This window comes from Spinacia oleracea, chromosome 6 (genome assembly GCF_020520425.1).
Source record: "Spinacia oleracea cultivar Varoflay chromosome 6, BTI_SOV_V1, whole genome shotgun sequence".
Classification (NCBI taxonomy): domain Eukaryota; kingdom Viridiplantae; phylum Streptophyta; class Magnoliopsida; order Caryophyllales; family Amaranthaceae; genus Spinacia; species Spinacia oleracea.
This window is the reverse complement of record NC_079492.1, coordinates 55,286,652-55,297,715: the sequence shown is the minus strand read 5'-3', so window position 1 is coordinate 55,297,715 and position 11,064 is coordinate 55,286,652. Positions and strand designations below refer to the sequence as shown.

The following is an 11,064-nucleotide window of genomic DNA, read 5'->3' as shown; positions in this document are numbered from 1 at the left end:
CAATGATGACGTGCTGTAGTTTTCAGGGGATGGACTACAATAATTTTATGGAATTAATAACAAGTAGATTGTCCCCTACAATGTGAAGATTTTTTTTTATTTTTTTTATAAGGAAAGAAAATCTAGGCAGACTACCTGACACCATCTTTTCGAATGGGTGAATTACATACAATGATTTCGCGCTAATAAAATACGTGTAGAATAGAACATACAATGAAATTACGCTCTAACCTCGAACTACCCCAGCCCCAGTTCCAAGTAAATTTGGTGAATGGACTTCAAAGATTGACGATTAGCCGAACGATATATGATGACGCTCCATCCTCCGGAAGAATACAAATCCGAAGCCTGACACTACACTACACTATAGAAGATGTAAACCAAGAAAATACACTAAGAAAACCAATCTGCATAACTAACTAGGGATGTCAATGGGGTGGGGCTGATGTAACCAAAGCCAAGCCAAACATGGCAAAACCTTCATGACAAATTCCAAAAAAAACAATATATTTGAACCAAGTTCAAATAAATTGACAGTCAACTAGATTTACCCCAAATGAGAGATGAAATGGAGACTAGCCAATTGGTCTGGATATGAACAGAAGATTTTTCTTTACTAGTTGTCTAGATTAAGTAAAGAAAAATCCTTTATCTAAATTATGAAAGAAAAGGCTGACAATGTGAAGATGTTTGATGTTCAGATTAAGAGCTTGAATTTCTTTAGCAAGTGCTTTAGCCATAAATGCTTGAATAGTACCTAGGTTGAAAGTGCATGATGAGACACACACCTTGTGAATCTCTGATGATGACAATGCATGTTGTCGCGGAAGAGGTTTTGCTTGAACCGTCAAAGTTGAGTTTGAAGGCTCCTAAGGGAGGAGGAAACTACCAAATGAGTGCGGTGGAAGGAAGAGGCGCTCGAGGATTGGAAGGAGAACTGAGGGGAAAAGGGGTACCTTTGAAGTTTGATGGAAGTCAATTTGCAATCTTAGTTCATTCCATGAAAGCTGAGAAAGCTTTTAAAACACCAAGTTTTAATTGTTGGTAACTGTTTATATTGTGAGTTGTGACAGGGTTATGGCATTGTGTTGGTCATTTTACCACTACCTTTCAGGCATAAGTTAGAAGCTTCCCGATGTACAATAATACTCTCTCCGACCCTTAATACTTGCACCGCTTTTTTTTCGGGCCGTCCCTTAATATTTGCATCGTTTCTATAAATGGAAATTATCACCAATATTATATTATTTCTCACACTTAACTACTAACCCACCTACACCACTATTCCTTACAAAAAATCATTTAAAAATTCACATACCTCACTCACCACTCACCACTCCCCATCCCTTACACATTTTCCACTAATTATCAATACACTACTAGAACGTGATACGTGCAAATATTTTAAAATGCTCAAGTATGCAATAAAAATTACCAATACTAACATACAAATCATATACTCCTCCATGCACAAATAGTGCTTTAATAAGATTTGATTCCGTAAAATCGAAAAGACCCAAAAGGGAGGGGAAAAGTCGAAGACCCTAAAAGATTTCCATTTGCTCGTCCCAAATTCCCAACCAGTGATAACTAAACATAGCCACAAACCATCAGTCATCTCTAAGGACCCTTGGAAGCAAATGCAAGGCCCAATGGAGTTAGTTGGGCCGCAAAGGAAGAAGTCCATGAACCAAGGATTGGTGTTCGGGCCAGATGGGGCTGGGAGAGTTTGCCCGATATAATATGAACTTCCTGAATTTATACTCGCGCCAATGCGATAAGGCGCGGCGTCAAAGCTTTCTATTGTACTCGGGCCCAATCGGGCCGGCAACGACTCACTTTCACGGACCCAGCTTTAAAAGAGGGATTTCTTCTAAGTTCCAAAAGACATACAAGAAAATCCAAGTAACCAACAAGACAGCCAAATTACAAACTTTACCAATTCACTAAATCACTCCAAAGCATACCAGATGAACATAAAGTTCATCAAACTGAAATGTACAACTCCACTCATCAACTTAAAGAACAGGGCAAGAACATCCAGGAAATCATTTCTAGAAACAATGATGATCTTTTCCAAGGTAGCAATATAAGCCAATTCATAGGATATATAAAATAAAGGGAAAAACAAGAACGGGAAAGAACGCATACGAGAGTATCAACATAACTAATTATACTAACAATATACCACAAATGTAGGCTGGCTTTTACAATTATTGAGAGAACGCATACGGATTAAGCGCACTTTTGCAACACTTGCAAAGATAAAAACCAATTCAAATCGGACTGCTTTTAACTCTCAGAAAGACATATAGATCAGAACAAGGAGCAAAGTGTATTCAACATATGAGGTCAATTCACAGGTACAAAAAATTCTCTCCTACACACACCACCACCAGCATCATGAAATCCATTTGAAAGGAAACAACACCATCTTTTCCCATTCTAGCAAAAGTAACCACAACATATGAATCACCTACTTAATTAATACAAAGAGCAAAATAAATAAATAGATTCATAATTATTATTTACAAGCTCACCCCAAACGAATCAATTTCCAGCATGAGGCAACGCAGCCATGAAAGAGTTGTACGAAGACTCGAGATCAAAGTGAAGCTGTCTTGCTTGTTGCTCAGTCAGCTCATCAGAAGCTCCCATCTTAGACAACCGTCCGAGCCACTCTTTCATTTTGGTCTTCCCTTCAAAATCAGGCGGCAATAAACTGAGCTTGTTCAACGACGTTGAGAGGTCCGAAAGCAGGGGATAAACCTGATCAACCGCCACCATGTTCAATTTCAATGAGTCCATGGATGTGATGAAGTTCTGAACACACTCTGCAACAGTGGCAGCTGAATTTGTGGAAGAAGAAGCAGCAGCTGATCTGTGTTCCACTGTAGCAGGAACCCCAGAAGTTACCAGCCTATTTAACGCGGCCCGGCAATCCATTTTATATGTATCAGCAAAGCTCTCAATGCTTGGGACAGTGTCTTTCAACGATGATGAAAGGGTTTTGAAGTGGGCAATCAGTTTAAGGCACTCAGTTTCATAGTCTGAAGGTGCAATAACATCCCTAATGTAAGCCTTTTCAAGCTTCTCAGTAGCTTTAATAATGGCGAAAAGCTCGGCAAAATTCTCATACATTTCTCTTTCACGCTTATCATTCCATAGTTTCACTTCCATCTTGGGTTACACTATGTGGGTTTTTTTAGGAAAAGCTCGTTACAAAAATTTGGGGTTTTTTTTTAGGGTTAGGGTTTCCGAAATTGAAATTTTGTGGGATACAGAACAAATTGGAGAAGGAATGGGACACGCGCAGAGAATACTTGTCACAACTGAACAACAATCAATAAAAAAAAAACCCAATAACACAATTGTCAGATTACATTTTAATCAAAACCAAATCTACATAATCATAGATCATAATTATCAATTAAACACCCACAAACATGAACAACATCAAACAAGAAAACCCCACAAAAATTCAGACTGAAAAGATCACATCTTTGGCCAAAATTTAAGTGGGGTTCTTTCAATTTTCTCCTAAAACTGAACACATCAAAGAAAACCCAATTATAATTACCGAAAATTAGGTAATAAAAGCACAAAATTACCACCCAATTCATATCATAAGGTAAGAAATGAACATGATTTAGACGCAATTGATTCTAAAGGGGAGGGGGGGGGGAATTCGGGGAGAAATTGAGAGAGTTAGGGGAGGAGAGAGAGAGAAAGAAAGACTTACGGACGAGGAGAGAGAAAGAACGCGGTTTAGAGGAGGGGAGGGAGATGCAGCAGGTGAAAGCAGGAAAGATGTACGCTTGAGGACAGAGAGGTTGCGTGTGGGGATCAAGATTAGAGGCAAGGCATTGTTAGTCTACTTTTGCTTACGCCATTTCCTGTCACACACCATATTCATAGGCCTACTATAGCCTTTCTCTAGCAACGCGCGGTACGTGCAGGGGCCTGCACGTAGATCTACGTGCACCTGCACCAAAACGCAAAAAATAAAAAAATACAAAAAGAACATAAGAAACTAAACAGAAAGAACATAATAGAGTAAACGAAAAGAACATTAACCAAAAGCTGAAAAGAACACTAATGTTAAAAAACTAAAGAAAATGTACAAAATTGAAAATAACATATTCTCTCTTCTGATACACTATAAAAAGAACAATTATTTTACAAAAAGAACATCATGTGAAAAATGCAACAGAAAAAAAAAATATTATCGATAATATTATAAAAAATTAAAAAACAGTAAAAAAAGTTAAAAAGTTAAAAAGAACACAAAATAATTAAAAAAAGAACAACAACTTTTTTAGAAAACACAAAGAACAAAATCAAAAGAAAAATAAAATAACAAAAACTCAAAAAAAATTAAGAAAAAGACAACAAAAAAAAGAACAAGAGAACAAAACACATGAAAAAGAACAACATTTTCTTTTTCCTTATCAAACAAAAGAACATAATGAAAGGGACGAAAAGAACAACAAATCTATGTTCTTTTATTAGTTGTATTTGTTCTTTTCAAACCAAACCACTTAGTGTTCTAATTAAAAAGACAAAAACGACGAAATTTTGATGCACTTAAAACGAGATCTATATTTAAATGTATTTTTGTTCTTATCCAACGCATCATATCTATGTTCTTTTATTAAGTGTTATTTGTTCTATTCAAACGATTTTATGTTCTAATTAAAAAAAGACGAAACGACGATTTTTTGATGCACTTAAAACTAAATCTATATTTTAAAAAAAAGTATTTTTGTTCTTTTACCACGAATCAGACTATGTTCTTTTTTAAGTGTTATCTGTTCTTTTCAAACCATTATATGTTCTTTTTTTAACAATATATGTACGTTGATATAAAAGAACAAACTATTTTGATTTAAAAGAACAAACTATGTTGATGCCACAATAAAAGTAAAGTTGTGAAAAGAACATTACAATTTGAAAAGAACATTAGAGAAAGAACAAGGAAACGTACCTTAAACACTTGATCAACATTTATCAGGAGCAGCAATATCTTTTAATAAATCTTAAAAAACTGTTCTCAATCCTCGAAAAATATCACGCTCTCCAGATATTCTCTTGCTTTGAAAACTAGCCAAATTGAACTAATGTTTTTCTTAATTCACTCATTTTTCAACAAAGGAGAAACATTCAGAAGGAATTTTAGAGAGAGAATAAGGAGAAAATATATTTTTTACTCTTTCACTCACCATCTCACTCTTTCTCTCTCAAAAAATCTCTCTTATGTTGAGAGAATATAAATCCTCTTCTCCTTCGGTCTCTAAAATGTATTTATAAAATGACTAATGGTTATGATCCATAAGTACAATTATTATATATATAGTTGCTGAAAAATAGAAAATGAAAAAAATAGGAAGTAGAATCAAAGAATAACAGAGAAGGAGAAAGAAAAAATTCTTAAAGAGTGCATAATGAGAACTATGCACGTGTTTTTATTTTGTTCTTTTAACAGAATATTATAAAAAGAACAAATGAAAAGACTAAAAGAACAAATAGAGAGACTAAAAGAACAAGTCAAGTACCTTGTTCAACAATAATATATGATTCGGAATCATCATTTTCATCATTCTATTATGAATTATCAAGCACATTATTCATAATATCTGAAAAAATAATAGGTTAACATGTATTAAACCAAGAAAAAGAACGCAACCAAAAGAACAAAGGATAAATAAAAAGTAAGAAGAAAAATAACACAATAAAATAAAAAGAACAAGTTATGAAACACAAATGAAATTGAAAATAATAAAAAAGAAGAACACAATAGAATGAAAGAACAAATTATGAAACGAAAATGGTCTATTTTTCTACTATAATGAAACTGTTCTTTTAATACGAGCATAAAGAAACTGTTCTTTTAATACAAGCATATGTTCTTTATTACGTAAAACTGTTCATTTCTGGAAAAAAATCGTAATTACATAATCCAAATCTTCAAAATCAGCGATTTCAATGAAATCAACGTGTTGTTACATAATTTGATTCATTAAAATCATCAAAACCACCAAAACTCGATTATTACAAAAACAAAATCATCAAAATCATCAAACATACGATTATTACAAAATCAAAATCTTCAAAACCTAGAATTTATTTTTTCAAAATTGAAAAATTACCTCCCAAAATCTGATTATCAGCTGCAGAATTCAGATTTGAAGAAGAAGAATCGATTTAATTGGATGTTGAAGCAGAAAAATCAACGAATTTTTGGGAATTTTCACTACTTTCTCTCTCTAAGAACTATTTTAGAAAACCTAGTTCATACTTTCTCTTTCCTCTTCACAATTTGAGTTCAAAACATAAAATCTAGAAGAATATATATCGCAAGAAGAAAGCAAATCGAATAAAAATCGCGAAAAACAGAGCTGAAAAGAACAGAGCCTTTAATGTTCTTTTGTTCTAGGGTATTGTTCTTTTGTTCAAGGAAAATGTTCTTTTGTTCCCAGGATTTAATGAAACACGCGCGTTTTATGTGTTTTTTATGTCGTTTTGTTTCAGGTGCACCTAGAGCACGGTGCACACGCCTGCACCATCAAATTTGCGTTTCTCTAGATGGGAAGTTCATCATCTCTCCATAATTTTATCACAAACTATTTCTAGGTCTATTTTTGGTGTTTGAATCCTGGATGGATCCAAATCCATGTTATGTGAGAGGTACGATTTTGGCAAACTATTGTTAAAAAACCCGGTTAGTTTTATTACGGTCTTGTTTGACAATCAGTTGTCGGTTGTTTCACTTGTCTGGTCTGACTAACGGTTTTATAGTCGATTTATGTTGATTGTTCGACCAAATGGTGTTTAATATAGGTTAATCAAGTCTTCAATTGTTTGTATTTTCGTCTGATATTGATTTAGGTATAATTCGTTTAGTATGGATGATCTATTATTATAATTTTATGTTGTGGTCGTGATTGGTAAAATAAAAAAATCCCAAAAGATTAGGTTCTCAAAGTCAGATAGCTCAACAAAATTTTATTTTTATAATATAACTTTCATCTATAAGTAATAGTTGGATCACACACCTAACAATGGGTGAGCGAATCTCCCAATAAGAGGTTCTGCATACGGTAAAACTCAAACGACATCAAGTTGCTTACCACTTAATATATACAATCATATGTTGGTAATCTTTTTATTTACACAGGAGTAGAAAATATATTATAAAGAGGTGATTAAAACCTCAAAAGGGAAGTAGTTGTCTTACCTAAGTAGCAAAAGAAGTTGTCTTACATAAGTAGCAAAAGCAGCTCATGGCTAATCGCAAAAACTAGTAGATAAAGCCATGACTGAGAGGAATACTTAGCCTAAAGAGTTTAGCATTATACAAAAGCAAAATAGGAGAAGTTAGACATGTTAGCATTATATTATATTCACGTACTGTACTTCATCCTGCCACTCCGAATATAACCGAAGTTAGGCATCTGTCTGAGGCCCCAACTCCTTCTCATAATCTTCACGAACATTAGGTGGTGGCTGGAAGTGATAAGCCTTGGCTATAGACATCCTTCGCGCAATATCATCAAGACCGTGGGCAACCCTTGTTGGTATCATTTTTCACATGAAGAATCGTCACAAACCAGTTCCTCTTGAGCAACGTTACAATTCAACATCATTGGTTATGACCATATGTTGGTAATCTGGCCCACATGTTGTCATATGAAACATGAAAGCCGTTAAGAATCTTAAGACTCGGAAATAAAGGATAACTAGTTATTGCCACCCGAGAGATGCCCGATGATTTTTAGAATTGATTGATAAAATTTGAGTTACATAAATAAAAATAATTACAATATTTTGATATTTAAATATTTACATATAATATGAGATAAATATTTGTGCATAATTTATTTTTATATTTTATTTATGTAAGGGTGATTCAATATAAATGGTTAAATATCTTAGCAAACTAAATTTAAATTAAAGATAGAAGACGGAGTACTTGTTTCCTATGTGTAAATTGCAATTACTCTTTTTTATAGGTCTGTAAATGTAAATGACTTGGCCTGCGAAAAAATCGTAATCGTAAATAAACCTAAATGAATATATAAATGAAAAAAAAAATGTAAGTATAGTTTAGTTTCATAAAATATTATTAAAATGTATAATTATGGTAGGCATTAAACTTTTAATATATAGTATTAATAAACATAAGTTATATGTTTTGAATTGCTTAAATATCATAAGTTGTGTCATTGGATTAGTGGTTAAAGTTCAAGCTCATGAATATGAGGTCATGGGCTCAAGCATTGATGTTTGCATTTATTCATGTTTTTGTAAGAAAATATTATCTCAATGTGACTATGACTTGGTGTCATGTCACTTGCCATCTAATGGTGGCGACATGTAAGTTTTAACTAGTATTTGGGCCCGGGCGATGCCCCAGGTTGATACACGTATAAAAACTTTAAATAAATTCAATACTTTGTATTATTAAATTGTCATTTATTATATTTTGTTATGAAAAAATGACATATAATTTGATTTGGAGTAGTGGTTAATTGTTTGGTTTACAATTAGAGGTCACGGTTCAAGGCTTGCACCACACATATTTATCATTTTAAAATAATTGTGTATGACATGGAACATTGAAATGAGATTAGTGCGAGTGCCACGTGACACATAGGCTTGTTTATCAACGCCTTTTAATATATTAGTATAGATAATAGTATAGATTATTGACACAAGAAAATAACAAAAAAGTAAATAAAATTGGAGCCATATAGAGACATAGAACCAAGCAATGTCTTGGCCTAGCGGAAAAGATTCCACCTTCCAACAAAAAGGTTGGGGGTTCAATCCCCACTAGGGGTACTTTGAAGGTGGATTCCCCTTATCATCCCCCCCCACTCTCAAAGTTTCTAGCCTGCTAACCCGAGCGGGTTGGCCCGTACGGGATTCCGACCCGATAGGGCACTTCATCTTACCTTAAAAAAAAAATAAAAAAAAAATAGAGACATAGAGTCATACAAATGTACTTGTTGATTGGGCTCACTGGCTCAGTAGGTTCATATCCTTCGTTTGGTACTTGGGGCCTTAAGATATAGATCACCCGATTGTCTGGATTTGCCAAACCACTTCCATGAGTTTTTTGGATTGGGCTGCTACAATTTGCAATACTAAATCCAGAGGCCCATCTTCTGCTTTTTCCCTCTTAATTAACTTAGGGAGTTACATTTAAGGGTAGTAATTGGAATTAGCGAGGTGCGAATCGGCTTATCGCACATTCGCACCTCGCCTCAAGTTTGGTTAAGTCGTAAAAGTGAGGGTTGAAGAAAGCATGGAGGGTAGGAAGTGTACCCATATATAGAAAGCAGCCCGGGTGCAAAGTTAAGATTTTACTCTGATCAAGTTTGAAAAGTTTGATCATGCTTACAAAATACGAGGAAATACTAGGTACGCTACTTGTCATTGCACTATACGTAGTTAATTAGTCTCTAACGCTTTTAGTCCAACATTCGTTAAACCTAAATTGATCGAGCTATTACCAGTGGCGGAGCCACATACCTCTTTGAGGGGTCCTTGACCCCAGTTGAAATTTTATTTTTCTTTTTTTATAGTTAAAATTTCAATTTTTTTTTAAAAATATATAATTTTAGTGAAAGTTTCATCTATTTTTAAATAGTGACCCCGCTATCTAGAATTTCTAGATTCGCTACTGGCTATTAATTACCTCTAAAGTCAAGATGAACATGACACGTTAAATTGATATATTTTTAGTAATTATCCACCTCTAATATCATTTAAAAAAAAAATATGTTTTAAAGATTGAGGTATTGTATAGAAATTTCCAAGAAACAATGAATAATAATATTTCATGATAAAACATTGCCTTGGATGTTAGGCAAGCACATAATAAATTAATAACCGATGGAACTTTTATAGTTTTGACTTTTGAGGCAGAAGTTAGTTAAAAGGTTAGTTATTTTGGTTATACTACCTCTTGTTCCTTTCATTTCAACTTCAAATGAAAAAGAGCCCTACACTAAAAGTGAACCAAGAGAGGAGGAAAGAGCTCCAGCCTCCAGGTAGCCAGCTTTTAATTGAAGTTTTTAGTAGCAAAGATTCAAAGGTCATTTTTAAGAATTGAGATATACTCTGATAAGATTTGGGCCCTTGGTATTTATTAGCATTATATGTTGAGAATTTATGTCGTTCAAAGTAAGTTAAATCAGACAGTGTCTAAGATTGATTTTTAATGTCGAAACTAGAAAGAAGTACTATATCCTTTCTTTTTTTAAACGAATTATTTTGTGTATTGAATTTTTTTATTGGATGGCATAACAACTTTGTTTTTGTCTATTTCAGAAAAGGTACATGAGGTATTCAGTGAAAGTTACTTCAACGTAAAAGATGAGAAAAAAATAATAGATATGAATATAAGATCACTCTTTTGATTATATGCGTATAACTATATAAGTATTATAATTAACAATTAATTCCCTCAAAAAATAAATTATCAATTAGTTGCTGTGGTGCAGTGGTTATCACGTTAGTTTTACACACTAAAGGTCCCCAGTTCGATCCTGGGCAGCAACAACTGTTTTTTCCTTCTCTTATTCCTTTTTGCAATATATATTGAGATCATATCAACATTTTAAAGAAAACCTATACACGTGTAGTCATTAGGAATAGTTAGAATACCCTTCTAAATACGGGTAACTTTTAACTCTTAGGCCCTGTTTAGTTCATCTTATTTCAGGACTTTATTATTTATTTCAGATCTAATCAGATCAGATCAGACCAGACCAGATCATATCAAATCAGAAAAAATAAGTTTAGATCAGATCAGAAAAAATAAGATCAGATCAGTTCAGATCAGACCAGACCAGATCAGACCATATTATTATTATTATTATTATTATTATTATTATTATTATTGGTATATGTTTATATCATTGTTATTATATTTAATATTTTATTACTATTATTGCTTTTATAAAAAATATTGTTGTTGTTGGTGCAATTAAAATTATTATTTAAGGCATAAAAAAACATTAACAAAACATTCAAATTGATCATGTCCAAATTAAA

At 33.3% G+C, this 11,064-nt stretch overlaps 1 protein-coding gene and 1 non-coding gene across 3 annotated transcripts; one reads left to right on the top strand and one right to left on the bottom strand.

Annotated features, from left to right (window-relative positions):
• Nucleotides 1-2,312: 2,312 nt before the first annotated feature.
• LOC110793433 (vacuolar protein sorting-associated protein 28 homolog 1) lies at nt 2,313-3,913 on the bottom strand. 2 transcript variants are annotated; one of them, XM_021998306.2, is made up of 3 exons: nt 3,743-3,913; nt 2,541-3,332; nt 2,313-2,445 (listed from the first exon to the last, which is right to left on the bottom strand). In XM_021998306.2, exon 2 carries the CDS (start codon nt 3,178-3,180, stop codon nt 2,551-2,553), a length of 630 nt encoding a protein of 209 aa, XP_021853998.1. In that variant the 5' UTR covers nt 3,181-3,332; nt 3,743-3,913; the 3' UTR covers nt 2,313-2,445; nt 2,541-2,550. The 2 variants fall into 2 exon arrangements, with proteins under 2 accessions (XP_021853998.1, XP_021853997.1); XM_021998305.2 differs by having other exon boundaries at nt 2,313-3,332; nt 3,743-3,911.
• Nucleotides 3,914-10,496: 6,583 nt separating this feature from the next.
• Nucleotides 10,497-10,569, top strand: TRNAV-UAC (transfer RNA valine (anticodon UAC)). The gene has a single exon. It is a non-coding gene; the product is annotated as a tRNA-Val (tRNA).
• The last annotated feature ends 495 nt before the right edge of the window (nt 10,570-11,064 follow it).

Excerpts from the sequence above, each read along its gene's own strand:
- LOC110793433 (XM_021998306.2), bottom strand. The coding sequence starts at position 3,180 with ATGGAAGTGAAACTATGGAATGATAAGCGTGAAAGAGAAATGTATGAG.